Source organism: Hyperolius riggenbachi, chromosome 3, assembly GCF_040937935.1.
Source record: "Hyperolius riggenbachi isolate aHypRig1 chromosome 3, aHypRig1.pri, whole genome shotgun sequence".
NCBI classification, from domain to species: domain Eukaryota; kingdom Metazoa; phylum Chordata; class Amphibia; order Anura; family Hyperoliidae; genus Hyperolius; species Hyperolius riggenbachi.
The window spans coordinates 448,975,420-449,000,918 of NC_090648.1; the positions used below are offsets into that span (position 1 = coordinate 448,975,420).

Consider the following 25,499-nt stretch of genomic DNA (forward strand, 5'->3'; position numbering starts at 1 on the left):
TGTACTTTTTTCAATTGGAGAGTGCTGAAAAGTTATTTCAAATAGAAGATAAAAAATGATCTCCTAGGAGAAAACTCAGGAGAAAAAGGTAATTGCATATGGGCCCCAAAGTTACAGATTGCCCAGCAAGCTCATGGGAAACTAGAACTCCTAGGAGTGTGTAAGAGGCAAAAGGAGACTCAAGCCTCCTTACTAGAATGCTATGGAAAACAGAAGTTTTCCTCCTTAAAACAGAAGGTATTTGCAATTATTCATGTTGGAGTGAACTTTGAGGTGTCCCACGGTACATCACTGCTATCACTGCTAAATAAACAATACTACTGCCTACAATTACTGCTGGTTTTTGATTGGTAAATGACTTATTGCTGCCTGTGTATCATTGACCACTTCACGATGGCCAGTACAACCACCTCTCATTATTGGTCCTTTTTTCACTTTTAGGCCCTTATTCAATTGAAGTTTTCTCTTAGGAGATCATTTATCTTCTAACCTTCCTGGCGGTAAGCCCGAGCTGATCTCGGGCTATGCCGCCGGAAGGCACCGCTCAGGCCCCGCTGTGGCCGATTTGCATAATTTTTTTTTGCTACACGCAGCTAGCACTTTGCTAGCTGCGTGTGCAATGCAATCGCCGCCGCTACCCGCCGATCCGCCGCTATTCGTCGCGCCGCGGCCACCCACCCCCCCCCAGACCCCGTGCGCTGCCTGGCCAATCAGTGCCAGGGAGCGCTGTGGGGTGGATCGGAGTCCCCTTTGACATCACAACGTTGATGACGTCGATGACGTCATCCCGCTCGTCCCACCCGTCGAACGGGATTCCGCTGAGGGGGATGCCGCTGAGCAGCGGCTATCATGTAGCGAGACCTTGTCTCGCTACATGAAAAATATTTTTTTTTTAAAAAAAAAAGGATTTGCTGCCCCCTGGTGGATTTTTAGCAAACCGCCAGGAGGGTTAAGCACTCTGCAACTGAAAAAAACGCATCAAAAAGTAGGCGAAAAAGCATTACTATTTGAAGTATGTTCTTGCTTGCTGGTGACTTAAAAGGCATTTTAATAGATAAGGGCCTATTAGAATCTAATTTCCTTCTCATTCTAGCAACAAGTCAGACACTTACTGGAGCCGTCTCCTTGTAGAGTGGGGATGGCAACTCCAGAGTTCCTGCAGGTGCACTCAGGGAGGTTTCCTCCAGTTATGTGAGACATTTGACTTGTACTCTCCGGCGCTATCACTTACCAGGAAGTGATTTTCTCTATTGTCAGAGCCAATCACTGTTGGGTGGAAGTGTGTTCCATTGGACAGAAGACTGGGTGGCTCTTCTTCATTGGCTGATGCCAAAATATATGTCTTGTTCTCAGGTTTGCTAGTTGCCCATGACAGCATTAGTCGCTGGAGTTCGCTGCAGTTGTTGTTACACATTGCCTGCAACTTGACTGTTCCCTTTGATTGCTGCCTGGACCGACCTTTGCTAGTTTTGACTACTCTTCTTCCTCATCCATGCATATCTAGTATGGATTGTTTGTGCATTACCTTTGGCTTGTTTGCCCATTGGACTACCCTCTGTCTGTCAATCATTTGATTCCTGTGCATGACCCTGGACTGGATCTTAACCTTATCAGTCTCTAAATCTTGCACATTAAGGCCTGGGTGTAACCGTGTGCTGGGTAGACTCATCAAGTCTCCTGAAGCTGAGCAGGGACGCACTATATAGGGTGAATACTATGGTGGAGAGTGGGACCGATGGCTGTATCAGGTAACATTTGTGCTATCTATGTATGATTTTCATCCCACTTCTCACGTGTACACCACTTTGTATTGGTCTTTCACGTGGAATTCCAATAAAATTGACTCATGTTTGTGGCAGTAATGTGACAAAAGGTGTAATCCGTCAAGGGGGCTGAATACTTTTGCAAACCACTATATATATATATATATATATATATATATATATATATATATATATACATTTTTTTAACATTGCTATTGGGGATTTCGAGCATTTTGCGAGCTCAGCAACACCCACCAGATGGTGACAACATCTTCTGCAGTGTTAAGATTAAAACTTTTTTGCTTAACTCCACTAAAGCATCATTTTATTACTATTCAAAAGGATAATTTGTACTTAAAGTGCCTCAAGGAGTTCTGTGCCTCTGGTACATTAAATTGTTTTATTGTTAGTAATAATATAATACTTAAAGGCTGATTTTAATCTCTGATAGAGTCCCACGTAAATCAAAGTAAATCCTTCATTGTTCTTTGCATAGCAGAATGCATTAGAGCCTATTGCAAGATAACCATCTTGACAGGAGGGAAAAACACCATTCCAGCCCCAGGTGCCTACAAGCTCCACTTAAGGGCTGGTTCAGATGGACGTTTGGAGGCGTTGCGTTCGTTGGCGTCGCGTTTAGCAGCGTTCGTGTGCGTTTGGATGCGGTCGCGTTTTTTCTTCCCCTAGAGGGACATTAGCCGTCGCGGTTAACCTCCCCTGAAAGCTACATGTAGCTTCCAGGGGCTCCTTGAACGCCAGGGAAAATCGGGACCCAAACGCCGCGTTTGTGTAAACGCGCTTGAAAGCTTGGTACAAACGCTCCCATTCACTTGAATGGGAGCGTTTAACACCAAGCCCTGAACGCTGGCTGTAAACGCTCTGCAAACGTCCGTCTGAACCAGCCCTAACTGTAGTTTAGTGCTGTAAAAATCTCCTCGCTGGAACTTTGATTGGCAGACGATTTAATCATTTACATCTGAGAAAAGGTGAAGTAAAGTGACAGCAAAATAAATCCACTATAGGAAGTACACAATAAAGAAAATAAAAATCCAGATTTTTCTCATTTAGATTTGCTGAAATATACCCCTGTTTAGTTAAAGAGAAACTCCAACCTAGAATTGAACTTTATCCCAATCAGTAGCTGATACCCCCTTTTACATGAGAAATAGAATGCTTTTCACAAACATACCATCAGGGGGCGCTGTATGACTGATTTTGTGCTGAAACCCCTCCCACAAGAAGCTCTGAGTACCGCGGTACTCTAGGCAAACTGCCACAATGTAACAATGTTCACAGAGAGGAATTAGCTGTTTACAGCTGTCTCTAACAGCCAAAACAGCTAGGAGCAGCTACATAACCTGCCCACAGTAAAAATGTCACCATGTAATAAATGTCAGAATGTAAATCGGGGAGAGGAAAGATTTTACAATGAGCAAACACTGACTAAATCATTTATACATAATTATGGTAAAAAATGAAGCACTTTTTTACTATATTATTTTCACTGGAGTTCCTCTTTAAAGGGATGTTTGGACATAAAAAGCAAGCTTAAGAAAGGAGCATACGTGCAAAAGGGGCACCATGGAAAAGTGGCTGCCAGAAATAGCCACTAGTAGAATATTGGTAAAAGGACCAATATTCTGCTATTAGGCAGTGGTAATTCTGATATATGTAAATTTTACTTTCAGTAAACTTAAAAAGGAACCCCAGTGAAAATAATGTAATAAAAAAGTGCTTCATTTTTACAATAAATATGTATAAATGATTTAGTCAGTGTTTGCCCATTGTAAAATCTTTTAAATCCCTGATTTACATTCTGACATTTATCACATGGTGACATTTTTACTGCTGGCAGGTGATGTAGCTGCTGCTTGCTGTTTTGGGCAGTTGGAAACAGCTGTAAACAGCTACTTCTCATAGACAGGAAACTGCCAGGAATACCATGGTCCTCAGAGTTTCTTGTGGAAGGGGTTTCACCACAATATCAGCCATACAGAGCCCCTGATGATCCGTTTGTGAAAAGGAATAGATTTCTCATGTAAAAAGGGGTATCAGCTACTGATTTGGATGAAGTTCAATTCTTGGTCACGGTTTCTCTTTAAACCTATTCTGGCATGAGCCCTCCCACTACCAATGCCTAACACGAAGCGATCCCCGCTTACTGGTGCCTAACCCTAACTGATCTCCCCAGTAATGTCTAACCCTAGCCTACCTCCTCCTATGATGCCTAACCCTAGCCACCCCCCTGCCAATAACCATGCTGTCTTTGCTGCTGTACACAAAAAATATCAGGTGCCACGGACGCTTGGGTAGTGGGCACAGGTTACAGGTTAGGTATCAGTAGAGGGAGGGTGAAGGGTTAGGTATCGGTAGAGGGAGGTTTAAACATCGGTAGATGGAGGGTGTTGTTGAGAGTAGGCTTAGGTTAGGTTGCTGTAAAATATTGGTAAAGATTACCAATATTTTACTATCTATCAGTAGAATACTGGCGATTTTACCAATTTTCTACTAGGGGCAATCCTCTGTGCCCTTTTTTCAAGGTGCATTTATTACTCATGTCTTTGAGTAGTTCCAAGGATGAGCTCGTCACTACTGCACATCCCCTAGTCCGGTCCATGCATGAGAGGTACGGATGTGCTAATCCTTTGAACTACTTGCCGATATAAGTAGCTCCAAGGATATCTTCAACCCAGCAGTTCAAATAGCTAGACCAAAGGACAGCGCTGGAACGATGGCCCAGATGGAGCTACAGGAAGACCCCCTCTGATGCTTAACCATAAACACTCCCCCTTCCCCCCGCCAATAACCATCTTGCCTTTGCTGCTGTATACAAAATCTTAGGTGCCACAGACGCAGGCACCCATGTTAATATTGGCAATTAAGGGTGCCCGCAATGCTTGATTTAATAGTGAGGAGCTGGAAATTGCAAATACAAATAGCAGGCGCTTTAACTATGGGGTGCCCAAATTTCCACAGTGCCTTTGGCACCCACATTTCCTGTCACTAAGAAATTTACTTTTTGAATTTTGGAGGGCAGCATGGGAAATATGTTAGTGGTAGTTTACTGCAGGAGACCTATGCTTTTATGTATACAAAAGATAAGAAAAAAATAATGTTTTCCACTTCTCCAAGCAATGCGAATAGCCGAACTGAGGGAATTGCTTATTTCTCTACTAAGGAGAATTTTCTGCAGGTTTTCTCAACTGTTCATTTACCATAAATAACTCATGTTGTGATGGGTCAGGGTTCTGGATCTGGCCATGTCATGGAGTATAGCAGCTTGGATGCATTCATCCATTTCTAAAGCTAGGAGCATAAGTGACTCATATGTTTTATTGCTGTTTAATCTGGTCCTTCCTCGGCTAGTGGTTGATATATGACATTGGCTTTTATATGTGTAGATCTTGTAAAGGTTTGGAAGTGACATAAGCCAAATTCATAGAACAAATCTTTAAATATCACAGTGTTCTATATTTAACACTCACATGTTGTGGGAGGTAGCATTCTATTCATTCTATTCATAAAATAGTGCAAACTGAGTAGTAACTCCACTTTGGGGAAAGCATCTTTATAACGTAAAAAACTGTGCAATTGTTTTAAGCGGGTGTGAGAAAATGCTTTAAACTAAGAATGCTTTCATTATAAGTAGTATTAAAGAAAGAGAAAACTCAGTTCAGGTTTGATACATACATTCGTAGAGGGAAGACCCAGGATAGAATAGAGCAGATTAGTAAATATGTGCTCATCCTTGGATGTAAAGCAAGCCTGAGATAAGGGGGGTAAAATAATTCATATTTACCTGGGGCTTTCTACAGTCCTATGACCACCGTCATCCTTCTGGGTGCCTCTGTTTGTCTGCTATTGGCCTCGGTAATCCGCCTTCAGTCCTTTCCGCCTGCAGATGCGCAGCTATGCTGCGCATGCCCGCCATATTTATGTCCTCAGGTGCGGTCTGCAACGTGAACACAGCGATCGCATGCGGCAGGACCTAACTAACCCCCGCCCCCCCCCCCCCCCCCACACTCATTATTATTTATTAATTTATTTTGTCTTTGGGAAAGTAGAAGTATGCTTGAATGGCTGGTTAAAGTGGATGTCAAGTGTTTGAATGTGCTTGTGGCCGCACATTCACAGTTTTACGTTGTATGAGTTTTCCTCAAAAACAAACCAGCTTTGGCAAAAATAAGGAATTAGGCCGGATCCACACTATAAGCGCTTTTTTGAGCGCCTGTGATTGAAAAAATCCCTCCCATTCACTTTCATTAAAACGCGGTAAAAATTGCTGCGATTTTTTGCAGATGGCTGCGATTTTTACCGCGATTTTAATAAAAGTGAATGGGAGAAAAGTTCAAAAAGCGCTCAGAAAGCGCTAATCATTTTTGGCACCACTCTGTTCTGTTCTGCATCTGTAACAAGTCCTATTCACGCAGTGTTCCCCAACCCTGTCCTCAAACCCACAGAGCTAATTAACTAGCTCTGCTGCAACACTAATTACCCCACCTGTGATTATGTGCGGTTTCCTGCAAAACATGTTGGTGGGCTTTGAGGACAGGGTTGGGGAACTCTGCCCTATAGGGCTGATGTACACACTAAAACATACATTTTTTGAATGACTACACCTCAATATTAGCAATACGAGGGGGTGTTTGGTAAGTGCAGGTCTTGTCAGATATCTTTAGAGGGACCCAGAACTGGAACGGTATGGTGGAAAAGGAGCAGGAAGCCTCCGGCCTATTCATCGGCTTCCCTCTTCAGGGTTAAGGAGAACTTGTGAGATAAAAAACAACAACATTTAGATACATACCTGGGCAAAGGGAAACTTCTGAATCCTCTAGAGGCTTCACCTGTCCCCCTTTTACCGTTTTAATGCCGGGACTCAACAAAGCTTGCAGACGTGCTGCCAGAGAATGAGCACGTCCACACAGTGCAGATGCCGGATGGATCTCACGGTAGCATGGAGACCATTTTGCTCCTTGCTAATGTGCAGGTGTGACTTGGGCTCCGTCGACAAGACAATATACTCTGTACAGTTGTTGGCGCTATATAAATACTAAATAATAATAATAAATACTGTTGACCTTTTTACAGCTGCGACTGATCTCTTTGATCATTATGAATGTGTACAATAGCAAGCATTCATTTCTGAATACAGCATAGGTGGACAGTCAAGTTATGCCTTTTCCATGTTTTCACAGTTCTCTACAGAAAGAGGATGAAGACTACGAAGATGCACCATCCAACAAAACGTGGTTGTTGACACGCAAATTCCATGATAATGATGTAACTTCCATTTTAAATGGTCTCCTTAAAGGTTATGACAACAAGCTCAGACCTGATATTGGAGGTATGTGGCCATTTTCATCTACTTGAAGATTTAAGAGAATTTTAAAGGCAGACGTTTCATAAAATAACTTCCTTTTAGCACCCACAGCCTAAATGTGGTCACACATGATACAATAAAATGATCCGATTTTACGGGAATTCAATAAAAACGATCAAATCTTCTTAAAAAATCGAAAGCTTTTTTTTTCATTCGACTGAAAAATCCAATCGGATTTCCCGTTTTCTTCAATTTTTATTGATCCGGAATTCCAAATATTTTTCTTCAATCTTTCCAAAGATTGTATGGTGTGTGTTAGATTGTCAATTTATTAATATACACACCCTAGCAATTTTGTCAGCGTTTCCAATCCTTTTTATCATAATTGGGGAAAAATTGAACATACGTGTGTGGTACATTGGTCATATTTTTGAAATGTTACAATCAGTCAAAAAAATTGATTGCAATTCTTAAATTGAACAGATATTTAAAAAATTGTATGGTGTGTGGCTACCTTAACAGAGATCAGCATATGTGGTATGCAGGCACCAAGGTGTACCAGCTTGTAAGATCACATACTGTAGTTGGTAGAGTGCAGGTATAAAGCCTGTTGGATCCGTGGGCCCATGACACCAAAATAGGCACTTCTCCCTCCTCTAAGTTCAAAGGGCACTATGGCTAAATATTGTAAAATTTAAAGTATGTGCAAACATAAACAAATAAGAAATACGTTTTTTCCAGAGTAAAATGAGCTATAAATTACTTTTCTCCTATGTTGCTGTCACTTACAGTAGGCAGAAGAAATCTGTCAGAAGCGACATATTTTGAACTAGTCCATCTCTTCATGGGGGGATTCTCAGGGATTTATTTGTTTTCAAAAGCACTTAGTGAATGGCAGTTGCTCTGGCTAACTGCCAAAAAACTGTGTAGGGAACAGGGAAGCTGGCCAGCATCATTGTTTAAATCCTCTTTAGGGAATATCTTTATAAACAATAAAAGCCTTGCTGAGAATCCCCTATGAAGAGATGGACTAATCCAAAACCAATCGCTTCTGTCAGATTTCTACTTCCTACTGTAAGTGACAGCAACATGGGAGAAAAGTAATTTATGGCTCATTTTACTCTGGAAAAAAACATACTTCTTATTTATCTATGTTTGCACATATTTTAAATTTTACAATTTTTCGCCATAGTTCCCCTTTAAGCACATCCTAAGTTATCCTAACTTATCCTAAAGAATAGATGAAGATGTATTCTCAAAATAATTTTTTAGTATTTTCTTGCTTGCTGGTGGTTTAAAAGACAATGGCAAGGTAATGCAAGTTGCTCATGGGGGGTTAAGGATTAGGCATCACAAGGTGGGGGTTTAGGGTTAGACACCATCGGGGGAAGGTTAAGTGTTAGCACAACCAGGGGAGGGTTCTGTGTGAGAATAAGGAGAAGTTAGGTCATAGTAAGATAGGTAAACATTACTAATATTTTATGATTTGAATTCTACTACTGCTATCCTGCTCCTTTTTCAAATGTATGTTATTTTAGTCCCTCTTTCTATGGAGCCAATCTACTGTAATACATGATATATACTTGAACTTTAAGTGATGCAGTCTCCCATTAGGTCCATGCTCTGACTCCTCCCCCTCACCAGTGTTTTTAGTATTTACATTTGGTGTGTGTGGTGCACTTTATGACTTTAACAACTTGAAAAAGAGTTTAATCTGAAACAGCAGTGTGTTGCAGCTGCCATTGTTTATCTTCTGATGGTAAAGTAAATAAACATATGTGAGCTATAATTACCTGATATATAGCACTAACCCTCTTTGTGCTTTTTAGTAACAAGGACTGTGCATGAAGACATCTAGAACTGCCAGCAGAGCAGTTGCTTCTCCCTCTGTACAGCGCCATAAGCTGATACCCTTTCTACTCCACTCCCTGCTTCCTCCTGTGGGACACATGAAGGAGGTGGGCAGGGTCAGTTCTGTGTTCACAGGAAAGGACTGGTTGGTACTGGCTCCTCCCCGCTTCTTCCTGACTTCCTCCTGTGCATAATGATGGGATGGGGAGGAGTCCGGACAGCATACAGGCTAGTGCTCAGTCCAAACAAGCAGGATCTGACATACACCCATGTAGTCACAAGTACAAATCTAGCCAGTCTGGTGATGCAAGAATGTGCACTGCAAATAATTATATTTACCACACAAAAAAAGAACCTGAACTAGGGCTTCAAAACTGATGTTTATATAAGAACAACATTAATATATTCATCACAATACCTAATGCCTTGAAGAATACAAATGAGTTAATTGATATTTCATTAGAGAGGACTTAATTGATTTTTCAGTATAACATGCTTAATGAGGTTTATCTTCTTTAATTTACAGTAAAACCAACATTAATTCAAACAGACATGTATGTTAACAGCATTGGACCTGTAAATGCCATCAATATGGTGAGTAATGAGAAAAGCATATTTATTTAATTACTTATTTTGTAAAGCATTGCTATTCAGAAGTAATGAATGGGCTTGCATAGTGATAAGTAGATCCCTTTCTCTGATTACAGACCGGACCTAGGTCAAGAAGCCTGATCCATCATTCCTGCTAAAAGAATGATTTGCATGACCCCATTCATTTCTTGAAGTGCTGTATTTTGGTCTTGCTTTAGCAACACGTGAAAGGCAAAACTGCACTTACTTTCTGTCTTAAAGAGACACTGAAGCGAAAAAAAAATTATGATATTATGATTTGTATGTGTAGCACAGCTAAGAAATAAAACATTAAGATCAGATACATCAGTGTAATTGTTTCCAGTACAGGAAGAGTTAAGAAACTCCAGTTGTTATCTCTATACAAAAAAGCCATTAATCTCTACGACTTTCAAAGTCATGGAGAGGGCTGTCTTCTGACTTTTATTATCTCAACTGTAAGTGAACAGTTTTCTTTTTATCTGCCAGGGAGAGGTCATTAGTTTACAGACTGCTCTGAAGGAATCATTTTGAATGCAGAGTGTTGTGTAATCTGCACATATTAGAGAATGATGCAATGTTAGAAAACACACTATATACCTGAAAATTAAAATATGAGAATTTTTTCTTTGCTGCTAATCTTCTAGTAATTATTCATAGTACACAACCAATTCATTATATCATATTTTTTTTCGCTTCAGTGTCTCTTTAAGTGGGGATAAAACACAAATTCTATTTATGGTCTAGAGCAGGGGTCAGGAACCTTTTTTGTCTGAGAGAGCCATAAACGCCACATATTTTAAAATGTTATTCCGTGAGAGCCGACAGTGCGCATGCGCAGCAGCGGGCTCACGCCCCTATTGCCATGGTGATGTTTATACAGTTGATCCGCTCAGCAGCGGAAGTGCCAGATATGTCTTCAGCTTCTCTTGGGTTTCAGCAACATCAGCAATTTCCCCGAGAGCCAGACAGGAGAAATACAGACTAACAGCTTGTACAATTAGCTAGCTGACTTAGGGCTGATTATGTGGGATGAGATCCCCGCATTTTGATTGACCCAATAGGCTGCCTGTCACGTGACAGGCAGTCTATTGGGCCAAAGTGCAGGGATCTCATCCTACAAAGTCACTGGCAGGGTCCAGAGTGGGACAATTGGTGCGGCTGTTCGTTTTGGGGTAATGTGAGTAAGTTAGTACTGCATGCAACAACAGTAGCGTGCCTACTTTGAAAATTGTATTTGCACTGCCACACTAAGCTGCGCTGCTTTAGCAGTGTAGCTTAGTGAATCAACCCCTAATGATATGTATTTGAGCCAGATGTAGCCATCAAAAGAGCCACATCTGGCTCCCAAGCGATAGATTCCCTACCCCTGGTCTATAGCATTAAACACAGCATAAAACTATTAGCTAAAAACATGACTAGTTTCCAAGTTAGTAGAAGGGTTAATACTCAAACTTTTTACTTTAGTTAATTTAAAAGATTGCTGGTGTAGAATTGTCAGATTGTGTTGAAGTCTAAACCTTGTTTCATATTAGCATGTTTTTTTTCTACTGTGTTTAATGTTTTAAAGTAAACATTGAATGGACATTTGCAGACACACACACACACCACATATCAAATGCATAGGGAGATACAATTGCATATTTTATGTGCATTTGGTGATTTTGCAGTAGTTACCAGCCCAAACATTCTCTTACTGGCAAATCACATCAGCACAGAATTTGCTTTTTGTAAGACAATAATTAACTTTTTCCCAGTAAGTCCATTAGTTTACTTTGTTATTATCGGTATTATTTTCCAATATTTTACTATGATAATTTACACTTTTAAAGCATAGAAAATTGGTAAATTATTCAGTTATACACCCTCATACCATACAAAGTAGAAAGCCTAAATTGGCTGCCCAAATCACCTTGTGCCCCTTTTTTCAGGCACACCCTTATCAATCAATTTTCTCAAAGATTAACCTCTACCTGCCCATGCATCATTTTAAAACGTCCTATTTGTCCCTGTTAACAGACCACAGGACATTTTAAAGTGTCACCCCGCGCCGCTGCTACTGTTCGTGATCGCAAACCCCCCCCCCCCCCCCCCCCACACACACACACACACACACACTTACCATTGGAACTCGCAGAGCCCAGATTGGGGAAAGGGTAGAAGTCTTCCCTGAACCAATCAAAGTGCATGTAAGCAAAGATTATGGCTTTAACAAGAAGCCAATGAGCTTTGCTCTTACAACATCCTCTCTGTCTCACAGAGACAGAGTGTGTGAGGACATCTAGTGTTCAAAAAATACATACAAAATAAAAAAACACACATTTTACACTACACTTATTAAATTAAATAAAAATAAATTAATACATCCTTCCCCTCTCCCTGAACCCCACCACCCCAGTTACCAAAATAAAAACAAAAACACTACCAGTATATGCTGTTCAACCACCTGATATTTATTAAAGATCAAAGAACCAAGACATTTGCATGATTTATGGGAAAAAGTGCCCTCAGCCATGAGTTCATTTAGCAGCCACTGCTATGCACTAATATGACCCGGGCATAGGCTGCAGTGACTGCTAGCAGTCAGCAGGCAATTTTGCTTTATAATCATGCATTTTATATGGTAAATCCTCTTTGCACAGTGCTGACACCTATCATTTTAATCATTAGTCATGCTGTTTCAAGGTAATTCAATTTTCTCTTGCCAAGAGTTGGGTTAAAGTGAACTTGAAGTGAAAATAAAATGAATGAGATAAACAATTGTATCTGTAGTCCTAATTAGTGTTGGGCGAACACCTGGATGTTCGGGTCCGTTCGGCCGAACATGGGCCAGATGTTCGGCATGTTCGGCCCGAACCCCAAACTCAATGGAAGTCAATGGGACCCCCGAATATGCCGCTTTTGGGGGCCCTATGGGGTCGCAGGCATAAGGGGGGAGCATGCCCCGATCGCGCGGGGGGGGGGTCGGAAATTCCCCCCACCCCCTCAGCTAGTGCTCCCCCCTCTGCCCGCTTCCCCATAAAAAAAGTTTGCGGAAAGTCACGCGTCATCACGTAGAGGACGTGAGGTCAGAGAAAGGGTGGAAGTACCACAAGGGTACTACCGCTGAACCGCCCGCTGCCCGGCCTCAACGCGTCTCCTAGACTAGTCTGACTCCTCCTCACTCATGATCTCACCACAGCCAGCCAGCCACCACTAGTAGGTACTATTAACTTTCCGCAAACTTTTTTATGGGGAAGCGGGCAGAAGGGGGAGCGCTAGCGGAGGGGGTGGGGGGAATTTCCGACCCCCCCCCCCCCGCGATCGGGGCATGCTCCCCCTTTATGCCTGCAACCCCATAGGGGGGTCATATTCAGGCAAACAGGGCCCTGTTCGGCCGAACAGGGGCCCTGTTCGGCCGGGCATTGAGTAGTTCGGGCGAACCCGAACTAAAAGGCCGAACACCATCAGGTGTTCGGCCGAACTCGAACATCACCCGAACAGGGTGATGTTCTACAGAACCCGAACAGTGGCGAACACTGTTCTCCCAACACTAGTCCTAATCCTCAATGATACTTCTCTGGAATCCCATTGTCCTATTGTGATTCTTAAAGCAAATCTGTGGTCCGTGCTGTGGCTGGATGGTGAGGAGGCAGCTGTGTGTCCCAGAGGGTGCTTGAAAGACTAGCAAAATTGCTGGGGTGTATGCCAAGCTTCATCAGAGGCCAGTGTGCACAATTGTTGGAGTCCCGCCCCTTAAAAGGCTATTGGTTATCTCCATGGGAAGCAGAGGGATGCATCGTCCTGGAAACCAAAAGCATTGTGCACCGTACATGCATATTCAGCGCTGTGGCAAAGGGACCAATGCTGGCACATTCTCAAAGCAAGCTACACACGTGTGACGCAGTTAGCACGCGCATGTGTACAACGTGAAATACAAGCCTGCTGTATCTCCGCGGTTACCAAAGATGGCGCACAGCTCAGATGCAAATCAGCAGAGCGGGGAGTAGGATAAGTAGGATTGGGACTGTACATGCACTTGTATAGCTCATCACTTACCCTTTAACAGTGCTTTAAAATGTACCTGTTGTGAAAAAGTGGGTACTTGCGTAGGTAGAGTGAAGCCTCTGGATAATGCAGAGTGTTTTCCACCCCTCTTCTTGACGTTTCAGCGATGGGACCACTGAAGCCTGTTGACAAGGGCTGGCTGATGGAACTCAGCTGCACCACACAGGCACAAATGGCTTGCACTTGCACACTAGCACAGAGCTCAATGGGCTTGGCTTTTTTCTGCTGCGCATGAGCAGTGGAGATGCAAGCCATCCTATACTGGGTCTCATATGGGAGCGTGGCTGCAAGCTTCAGGGAGTCCCACCGCTGGAACAACAAGGTGGAGTAAGATGCGTCCTCCAGAGGCTTTCCTCAACTGAGGTAAGTATGCACATTGCACTGTCAAAATCAGGCCTTCACTGCGGTATTGTGCGGTGTTCCCTGTCTGGCCACTGACCAAGCAGGAAGAGACACACGCATGATGCATGCTTGCTGTCAATTCCTGCTTCGGGTATGCGGAAGTGTATTGTTTAAATACACTTCCATGCATGCACGCCGCAACGTCGCACCAGTAATTTTTTAAACATCCACGCGTCGCCATAGACTAACATGACTTCCGGGCCAACGCAGATCACTGCAACTCGACTCAGCACTGCAGCGTTAACTTAGTTCTTGACCTGCATTAGAGATGCGGCGAAAACATCACTTCCTTTGCGTCACGCCATAACATCGTCAATGTATAGATGAAGCCGGCACCATACGGATGGTGCCGGCTTCATCTATACATTGACTACATCCGGTTGGTTACCGGACGGCCTTGGCACATCCACCAGCATTTCCAGGAAGGAGTGCCTCCTCTACGCTTGTCACGCCATAACATCGTAGTATGAAAGTCTCCATAGACTTTCATTGCATGGTGGTGGGGTGTGGTAAAAATACCGCACCGCACCACCTTGGGGTGAAAGGGCCCTCAATCCAATGCATGGATTGAATCATAACATAACAGGGCAACAGAAAGATTAGTAAATTAACAGCTTTGTGAATTCTAGGTGTCCCTTAACCAATTTTTGGCTGCAAGGCTCTGGCCCCTTAAAGGACTTCCGAGGCCAAATGTCAAATACCTGCATCACTTTTGTAGGCACGGAGGATGCCGTCCGCACCCTCCATGCCGTTCCGCCAGGTCCCCGCCGCTCAATAGCCCCCCGGGTCGGCTACCGACCTCACGGCCTGGGTCGGGCTCTCCTGCCTGCACTAACATGGCCGCATGAGCTGGCCGCGGCTGCACAGTCCGCATAGCCGCAAGTGCAGCTGCAGAGCTCTAGGGCCAACCCCCCCGATCCACGCAACAGGCACGCGGACGGCGTCCTCCGTGCCTACAAAAGTGATGCAGGTATTTAACTCTTTTGACATTTGGCCTCGGAAGTCCTTTAACCACCCTGGCGTTCTGATTAAATCGCCAGGGTGGCTGCGGGAGGGTTTTTTTTAAATAAAAAAAAAACTATTTCATGCAGCCAACTGAAAGTTGGCTGCATGAAAGCCCACTAGAGGGCGCTCCGGAGGCGTTCTTCCGATCGCCTCCGGCGCCCAGAATAAACAAGGAAGGCCGCAATGAGCGGCCTTCCTTGTTTTGCTTACATCGTCGCCATAGCGACGAGCGGAGTGACGTCATCGACGTCAGCCGACGTCCTGACGTCAGCTGCCTCCGATCCAGCCCTTAGCGCTGGCCGGAACTTTTTGTTCCGGCTACGCTTGGCTCAGGCGGCTGGGGGGACCCTCTTTCGCCGCTGCTCGCGGCGGATCGGCGATCAGGCAGCACACGCGGCTGGCAAAGTGCCGGCTGCGTGTGCTGCTTTTTATTTGATGAAAATCGGCCCAGCAGGGCCTGAGCGGCAGCCTCCGGCGGTGTTGGACGAGCTGAGCTCGTCCAGACCGCTCAGGTGGTTAAGGACCAAAGCCTTGTTTTAATGATTGGCCCACAGTGATCACCTGGTAAAGAGACAATTAAAATTTGCTACTCACCAATAGGAGGAAGCTCGGCTTCAGCTTCTACGAGTCTGCGACGGCGAACAATGATTGGCTCAAGACCATGGAAATCTCCGTCCCATCAGAACTAGAGAGCCACAGATGCAGTGTAGATTTTACCTACCATGGTCCTGAACCAGTTAAATTCCACACCGGAAGATCCAAAGTTAATAAATTGAACACGGCAAATATCCTCAGATATTGGTCATGATATGGAACATTAAAGGTAGTATATCTCTATTCTCCCTTACTGTAATGTGTTTTTTGTTTTCTTACTATAGGAGTATACCATTGATATTTTCTTTGCACAAACCTGGTATGACAGGCGCCTGAAGTTCAACAACACAATAAAGGTCCTCCGGCTGAACAGCAATATGGTTGGAAAGATTTGGATTCCAGACACATTTTTCCGTAATTCCAAAAAGGCTGATGCACACTGGATAACAACACCTAACCGCATGTTGAGGATATGGAATGATGGGAGAGTGCTGTACACACTCAGGTACACAGTCTTACTCTATAAATATATTAGCTCTATTGTCTAGTTAAGTGACTGTTACCTATCTATGTTAAAGGGAACCTGAGGCGTTTCGTGGGGGGGGGGTTGGAGGGGAGGCAGATGAGACACAGAGGCATGTTCTCTGCTTCACTGCCTCATGACATGCCTCTGTGTCCCCCCACCACTGCTCTCTACCCCCCCCCCCACCGCGCTATAGCCCCCCGAGATTAACAATAATATTTGTTGCTATAACGGAGGTAAAATCATAGGGGAGTGGGATTTCCTGTTTAAAACCCCCACCAGGGGCATTCCTGCAGGGTTCCCAGAGCTGCCATTGGGCTGTTCTCTCTCCCTGGCCACGCCCCCTGCCTCCCCGCCTCCCTGAATGCTGTGAATGAGAGACACAGTCTCTCATTCTAGCGTCGTGACCCAGAGGTCACAAAAGTGAAAGTGGGCCAGTGCGGACCACAGGAGCGGCGTTTTTTGTGGCTACCTGATCTGCTCAGTCCCCTGGATCAGGTAGCCTGCATTTTTTATTAAATCTATGAGCCCACCGCGGGCTCTCTTTAAGGGATTTGCAGGAGGTAGACCAGGACACTGAGTAAAGCTGGAAATACATCAGTTGATGTATGGCCAGATCGACCATTAGATAGATCGCTCTCTGATCAAATCTTAGAGAGGGATCTATTGCTTGGCCACACACTGCACAGTGATTTCCAACCGATTTCAACTTGAAATCCATTGGAAAATGTCCTCGCACTGCCGCTGTCTGGGCACCCTAAGTGTAAAGGGCTTCCCCCCACTCATTGTTTTAAAGTCTCACCCCTGTGCAGGTGCAATTCCTGGCCCGTCCAGTATTTGGCATCACAAAGAGTGCTGGTACAACGTGACTTGGCACATGTTGCAACATCACACATGGGCTAGTGCCACGTGGTACAGGTACTCGTGGTGATGGTGGACACTGGAGGCAGTCAAGAGTTGTGCCAGTGGAGAGGTGAGACTTTAAAACAAAGAGCACGGGTACGTGGGTGGGGGATGGTATACATTACACTTGGGGGACATCAGCTGGGGCCTGTCGGGTCCAGTGGTCATCGCAATATCAAACGCTGTTACTGCAACACACCCAATTGAGCCTTGGTGGCCAAGATTTTTCCTTCATTCCTGATTGATTCATTCAACCTACTGCAGCTGAAAAATGATCAAAAGATCAATCGGACAGCCATGTTGCAGTGCCGATTCTCTTTTATCAAAACGGAAGGTCAATTTGGCTACCATCTCAAGTGATGTATGAGCACCCTCATAAGTGGCAGAACATTTAATTTTATCTTGACCCGTTTAATTTCAAAGTCTTGAACTTTTGCAGGAATAGTCTGAGCAGTGAACACTATTCAATTTTAAAGTATTTTGTTTTAAATTATCTCCTCTCTTAAGCTCAACTTAGCACCAGGTGTATCCTAGGAATACTAGGGGAGGGATTTTAGAGTGTATCGGGGTCTGGTTTAAGTGCAGTTCTCCTGTACATCAGTACAGTGAACTCTAGAGTAGGGAAGCACAAAAAAACAACAAAGTGCACACTGAATGTATGTGTTGACATGTGCTGAATAGCCATAGCAAGAAAGGTCTCGTCTGGTTGATGGTGCTGGTGAAATGCATATAGGTGCAACAACTGCAAGACTTACGTCCCTCTGTGCTGGGGATCGGACATTGACAGATGATTGGTGTTCAGGGATTGTCCATGGTGCAATAGCAGTGCAAGGGGATGTGTCTTGTGTACAAAAAATACATATATAGATATATGGAAGAGGATTTATCTGTTTTGGTTCTACCATAAAGAGTTAAACCATTATATGATACATGGTGATGCCACTAGGGATCTGGCTATTGGACTTTATATATACAAATCCTGATGCCTTGGCTGTGCAGTGGTGCCTTACTTTCATGTTCCATATTTTTATGGACCATAAAACACTTTTTCTCCTCCAAAAGTGTGTGGTGGTGGGTGGGGACTTTAGTGCGTGCAAATATTACAATTCAGACCAGTGCCACTGTCAACCCACATCAAGATCACAATTCACGCACACTTGCTTAGGTGTGCTGCCACCAGTCACTGCTATTGTGACTTGGAAGTTGACCAAGCTGAGGGCCTCATTGGGCAGGCTGTGGATTGGATAGGCTGTGGATCCTTTACACAGAGAGCTGGAGGAGAGAGTCTCCCGACATGGCTGCTGCTGAGCCATGTGTAGACCTGCCAATCAGGGCTGCTCGCTTAGTTACAGTTGCCAATGATCTAGCAGGCAGGACCACAGCGCCATCATTGGGCTAATCACTGTACTCACCTAGTAACAGTGGCATATCCACTGTTACTAAGCAAATAACACAGGAGGAGGACACAAAGGGACAGAAGAGGACACAGGAGGAAGACACAAAGGGACAGAAGAGGACACAGAAGGAGAACACAAAAGGACAAAAGAGGACACAGAGGGACAGATGAGGACCAAGTAGGAGGGCACATGGGAACAGAGGAGGACACTTGGGGACAAATGAGTACACAAAGGGAGAGAAGAGGACACAGAGGGACAGAAGATGACATAGGGGGGCAGAGGAGAACACCGGGGGGGGGGAGGGGTAGAGAAGAAGAACACAGGGGAAAAGAGGAGGAAACAGGGACAAAAGATGATACAAAAGGAGAGCACGGGACAGGGAACAGAGGAGAACACAAGGGGACAGAGGGGGGACATGGGAACAGAGGAGCATATAGAAGGGGGACAGAGTAGGACACAGGGAGCACACAAGAGGTACTAGGGGTACATGAGGTACAAGAGGAACATAATAATGAGGCGGAGAAGAAGATGCACAAGACGCCCCTGCACCATTAATGCACCAGGTTTAGTATATTTTTTTCCCCTGATTTTAGTCCTTTTAAATCTAGGTGTCACTTATGGTCAAATCTTATGATCCGAAAAAATACGTTAAATGCTGCTGACCTGAAGTCTTGTCAATTAACATGGTAATTGAACTCTTCAGTCCTTGGCAGGCATGCTCAAATCACGAAGGTGGTATTTGGATGTCATCCACTTAATTGCAGCAACTGTGCGAGTGGCCGAGGGGGGGGGGGGGGGGGGTTAATCTTACCCATCAGACGTCTTCCTCGCTCATCCCTCGGCGCCTCCCACGCTGCGTTCGTATCCGGCGTCTCGTGATTACATACACTTCCGGGTTGACGAGTGAGGAAGACGTCTGATGGGTAAGATTAACCCCTCGGCCACCCGCACAGCTACTGCAATTAAGTGGATGAAATCCGAATAGCACCTATTCGGATTTCATCCGAATTCATTATTTGAGCAAGGCTGGTCCTTGGTATTTACAGTGCACTACAGTGATCATATTTTATTGTAAGTTTTATTATTAGCTTTAATAATAGAGCTTTTTTTGTTTTTGTTTTGAATGGTTCTGTTATAGGCTTACGATAGATGCAGAGTGCCAACTGCAGCTGCACAATTTTCCAATGGATGCGCATTCTTGTCCCCTGGAATTTTCAAGCTGTAAGTATTTTCTACTTCAAAAATAAAAGTTTTTTTTTCTTTAATAAATAACCCCTTAGATTTAAAAATGAACCCTTTTCAGTGCATTTTCATGATTAACAACAGGGATCTGGAGGGTCTTTTACTCCACGCACTATACAAGGAGGTGACTCAACATCAGAGGAATGGGCGGGGCCTGTGCCAGTTTGCACTCTGTAGTTCAGCCCCCACAGCACATGCACCAGCATTATAACCACGTTACATGGTGTATCATGAGACCAAAGAGGATCAAACGGTCAGGCTTTGTTTGACACTTTGATTTAGATAGGCGGATGTCATGGTGGACCCCTACAACAAGCCTTAATGAATGCAGCTACAGTCTACAGTATTTGCATTAAGTGGCACAGCAGTGTAGAACTTTGATCAAAGTGTTTGACACTTTGATTTGAAGAGGCTGATCCTGTGCCAGATTTTATCTGGCAACAGCGCCACCTAGCGGCAGCCATTTTTCTTCATTGGACCTATGCTTAGGGTTGGGAAAGGCTATGCTTATAGGATTGGGAAGGGTTAAGGTCAAGTCATGCAAGCGGCTTGGTATAGAGTAAACTGATTGTGGCAGCAATGTTTCAGGGTTCCCCAAATGTTTTGGGTCGAGGGCCGGGTCAACATACTTCAGACTGCTGGGGGGCCAGAGCATACATAAAATGATGTAGAAGTCTTGGCGGGCCAGACAGTGAAGCATACCCAGTTGACAACCGGAAGTCCAATTGGACAACAGAGTCACCTGATGTGGAATTTGATTGGAAATCAGCAAATTACTGCTTTCTGGCTTCATTCTATATGGGAACCACCAATATTTAAAGATGTAGCTGACTGCATCTATAATACATTTTGTGTATGGGGGGCCGGTAAAAAAGCCTCAGGGGGCCACATTCGGCCCACGGGCCTTAGTTTGAGGACCACTAGTTTAGTTTCAAATTCTTCTTTATTGGGTAGCCGTAGAAAAATAGATGTTACATACGTTCAGTAGTATTTATAAACAGTCAGTGAGCACACAGTGCCAATTTGTGTTAGGTACAGAGTGAAATCATACAAAAATATGCATTAAAACAAGTCATCACGTGCTCTTGGAATGTTATATTAATACAAAAGCCAGTTTCTGGAGCTACCTAAAGGTTATCCTGAGATTTAGAATGAGTACAAACTTGAGAAAGGATAGCCAAAGCTTATTATTTCTAGTATATAGTAGCAACTTACCAGTAGTACTGGTCAAAAACAACAAAGAACATAAACAGTGAAAAATTAAACTTGTTGGTCACCTGATCCCCAGTATCCCAGATCATATATAGAGGAGGAGAAGGAAGGAAGAGTTTAGATCTTTTGCGGGTAGATAGTTGAGACCAGTATGCCCAAAGTGGGGTCTAAAAGACTCCCAGTTGGCTTCTCACACCGGGGGAGGATACATTCTGTATCCAGGGGAGCCAGATCCTATCAAATTGGTCAGTCCTGTCCAGGAGGTTTGCCTTAATTTTCTCATTCAGCATTGTAATATGTATACGATATAATACTCTACTAAAGAGTAGCTTAGGTTGACGCCACTGCGAGGCTATGAAGGTTTTGGCTGCATTCATGGCAAACTGTATAAGTTTATGCTGTGCAAATGTGACATGTTTGGGTTGCAGGCCTAGCAGGCAGATGGCAGGGTCTTGATCTATATTAATCAGTAATATATTTTTAAGTTTTTGGGTAATTTTTCGCCATATAGAGGCTACCTCCGGGCAGGTCCACCATATGTGATATAATGAGCCCACATCTGGACATCCCCTGAAACAGAGATTGGATTGGTCAGCATAAATGCGATGTAGTCGCTCGGGAACCATGTATGATCTATGAAGGAGTCGAAGTGAAACTTCCATATCGGTTACATAAAGACTGCCTTTAGAGAGTGTATCAAAGCACTGGCCCCAGTCTTCATCAACCAGAGTTTTCTGCAGGTCTCCCTCCCAGGCCAGCTGATAGGAGTATTTATAATCCTGAGGTTTAGCGTTCAACGTGGAATATAGTAGGGACAATATACCTTTACGTAGTGGGTCTGATATACAAATAGATTCAAATGTCGATAAAGGGATTCTTTGGCCTTCTCTAGCCAGTGAGAACAGGTAATGGTGTAATTGGTGTAATCGGAAGAATTCTGTTGGTGGAACTGAAAAATCCGACACCATAGTTTGTTTAGAGGGGATCTTACCGCCGTGTAGTAGGTGCTTTATAGAACTTATATTGTTATTAGTCCACCATTTAAAGTTAAGACCTTTTAGGCCCTCAGGAAACTCAGGGTTGTGTAGGAATTCAGCTAGCCTAGAAGGGGAGGACCACTAGTTTAAAGGACCACTGTAGCGAGAAAAAAAAATTGTAAAATAAAAAGTATGTTTACTTCCAGAGTAAAATGTGCTATAAATTACTTTTCTCCTATGTTGCTGTCACTTACGGTAGGTAGTAGAAATCTGACAGAACTGACAGGTTTTGGACTAGCCCATCTCCTCATGAGGGATTCTCAGGGTTTACTTTACTTTCAAAAGCACTTAGTGAAGAGCAGTTTCTCAGTCCAACTGCCAGAATAGTGTGCAAACAAGAAGGGGGAGCGGCCTGTATCTTTGTAAAGAACCCTTCCATGGAGTGATTTTGCTAAGAATAAACTAAATACTCAGAGTGCCCCATGATGAGATGAACTAGTCAAAAATCTGTCAGCTCCTTCAGATTTCTACTAACTACTGTTAGTAACTGAAACATTGGAGAGAAGCAATTTAAAGCTCATTTTACTCTGGAAGAAAATGCTGTGTGTATGTGTTTGCATGTATTTTACATTTTACAATTTTTCTCAATAGTGGCCCTTTAAAAGAGTCATCAGGCTGCTTATCCTACCCCAAGGGTCTGCTTATCTGGGGATTCCTCCAGCCCCTTGCAGCAGACATGTCCCATGCTGCAGCTCCGCTCCCAGCGCCGGCCCAGCGCAGGGTCCCAGTCCTCTGCTGCGCCTGCGCGAATGTCGCTGTCAATCAAGTCCACTTTATCCGCACTGAACTTCACAGGTGCAGTAGTTCTGCACCTGCACAGTACAGTCCAGACAATGTGGACTTGATTGACAGCGGTGCTCGCACAGGCACAGTATAGGACGGCCTGGTGAGACACAGTCGAGGACCCCGGGCCGGCAGCTGAGAGCGAAGCTGCGGGGTGGGATATGCCAGCTCGGAGGGGCTGGAGGAAGCCCTTGGTAAGTAGAGATGGGGTAAGATAAGTAGCCTGATTACTCCTTTAAAGTCCTATCTTTTAAAATAGCTCAGCCACAAACATAGACTGTAAGGCCTGATCTGTCATCCTCCTCCTGAGCTGATAATTGGAGAACATGAGTCACTCTGGCTTATTATTTCTGCTGTTTTGTGACTGGACTTTGCAACCCTGGCCTGGGTCATAACAGACAATGAGAAATAATGAAAGCAAAATGAGTCATCATGACTGTAGCTTCAAGCATGAATTCACAGTAAGATCTCTTTGTCTAGGATAACTGTACTTATTCTAAATCAACTCTATATTGCTGCTCGATCAACAATGTCATTACAATCCATTCTAGTTTGGGTTCCTTGAAGAGGACACTTAAGTTGGCCACATACTATACATTTTTTTTTGCCCAATCAGACATTTGATTAGACAAAAATGTCTAATTGGGAAAAAATATGTTTTCCATCAGCCCCATGATCAACATTACAATCGACGTGACGTTCGAATTGCAGAACCACAATGTTGGTGATGTTAGTCGCAGTGCCATTCGAAAGCAGAGTTGTATACTGTATGACCATCTTTAATATTTATCAGCTATCTGTGCTGTTTTCTTTTTCCTTTACTTCTGCTCTCCAAAACTCCCCACAAGTGAATTTCTAAGCACTGCTTATCCATCTGAATCTCATATCTGGCATCAGCTATTTCCGTCTCATGTTAGCATAGACAGAGAGGAAGTGAATGACAGAAACACGCTGATAAATCAATAGCCAATCACCCTAATTTTGCTGGATCATTTAAATGTTCTTCATTGTAGGAGAAGCATGACAAATGGTGTCTAGAATTGTGTTAAGAAGTATCTAGAACAGTGTGAACAGGGCCGGTTTAAGCAACAATGGGGCCCCAGGGCAAAATAAACCTAGCCCCCCCCCCAACATATACCCCGCAACAAAAATTGGCATTAGGGGACCTTTTTTGCAGCTGGTATAGTCAGGGTGTGAAGTCCCAATCGGTCGGAGCTCCACATTCTGGCTATCCCAGCCTGCATGGGGGACAAGGGGTTAAAAAGTTTCAGGAGGGGGGGTGCCACATAATTAAAAAAAAAAAAATTCCCACACTCTAAACATAAATTTTTTTTTGGGAAAATAGAAAAAAATGCCAGGGATCTTCATACAGCCATATTGCGGCTGCAGCTGCGTATAGACCCCCTGGAAACCCTGTCAGGAAATTTATTGCGCTTTTGTTTGATGCATGTAAAATTACACTACCGTTAGGTTTGCTACCAAAAGTGACATTAAGGCTTCTTGCACACCAAGACGTTGCATTAGGTGGCACGTTAAGGTCGCATAACGTGCACCTAACACAACGTATGGTGCTGCAAGAGCCGACGGTAGAGTGAGCCGCGTTAGGCGGCTCGAGTCCTATAATGTCTCCCAGAGTGGCGCTGATTGGCCAGTGGGACCACGTGATGCGGAGCGAGACACTCCGCATCACGTGGTCCCGCCGGCCAATCAGCGCCCGCCAGTGCAGTGAATATTAAGTAGCCATGTGTGCGGCTACTGTAGCTGGCTCTCCCCGCCTCCTCCGCCCCCCACTGCGCATGTGCAAACAGTCTAACGCGGCTATAGCCGCTCCAACGCCGTAGCATGCTGCACTTTGCACAGAACGTGCAGCGTTACATGTAACGCAACGTGGGCTGTGTGAACAGCCCACTTGTGTTACATTGCTGTGCGTTGGGGGAGCGTTACAGGCGCACTAACGTGCGCCTGTAACCTCTTGGTGTGCAAGCAGCCTTACAGCATTTAAAAGTATACTTTTTTACTTCGAAACTTTAACATCGATTTTCTCAAAAACTATAAGGTCTTTTTGAAAAATTGTTTTTTCCTCTTATTCCTAATGATCTCCTTAACATATCCTGCAAATTTAGGGTTTCTAGCATTTAAGGTGGATTTGCTATTAACCATTAAAGTCGGCAGGTTTTTAAATGTGTATGTTTTTTCCTTTGAAACTTTAAAATCGATTTTCTCAAAAACTATAAGGCCGATTTGATTTTTTTTCCTCTTGTAGCCACTGGGGGCCCCTACAAGCTCTGGGGCCCTGGGGCAGCTGCCTCATTTGCCTCTATGGTAGCGCCGGCCCTGAGTGTGGAAACCTCCTTATTGCTTTTAAGTGACCCTGGAAAATATGCAATCAACTTTTTCTCCTGAGTTTTCTCCTAGGAGAGAAAATTTCATCTTCTATTTTAAAGGAAACCCAAACCAAACATAAAAAAGAGTTTAACTTACCTGGGGCTTCTACCAGCCCCCTGCTGCCGCCCTGTGCCTGTGCCATCAATCAATGATCCTCCAGTCCCCTGCAGTGGTTAAGATTTATTTTCACCGACTGGCCAGTCGGTGACCACCGCACATGTCCTTGTTCACACTTCTTGCGCCAGGAGCAACCTACACATGCGCAGTACGTGGAAATCTCTTCCCACGGTGGTCCAGTGCTGTCGGAAAATCAAAAACACATATAAGTCAGTAGTATTACAACATACAGTATCACAAATTAGAATTATCACGCTGCTGCATGATGAGATAACACACACAGATAATATACAACAAAGTATATGATAA

At 44.1% G+C, this 25,499-nt stretch overlaps 1 protein-coding gene across 5 annotated transcripts in view; it reads left to right on the forward strand.

The window, feature by feature from the left end:
* Positions 1-25,499, forward strand: part of LOC137564229 (gamma-aminobutyric acid receptor subunit gamma-2) — a 217,733-nt gene that overhangs the window by 107,245 nt on the left and 84,989 nt on the right. For 4 of the 5 annotated variants that reach the window (XM_068277824.1, XM_068277825.1, XM_068277828.1 and 1 more), the window contains exons 2-5: positions 6,959-7,107; positions 9,461-9,528; positions 15,876-16,096; positions 19,553-19,635. In XM_068277824.1, coding sequence (XP_068133925.1) covers positions 6,959-7,107; positions 9,461-9,528; positions 15,876-16,096; positions 19,553-19,635 — 521 coding nt within the window. Of the gene's footprint in view, positions 1-6,958; positions 7,108-8,029; positions 8,158-9,460; positions 9,529-15,875; positions 16,097-19,552; positions 19,636-25,499 lie in introns of those variants that run through there. The other variant, XM_068277827.1, reaches the window with a different exon arrangement.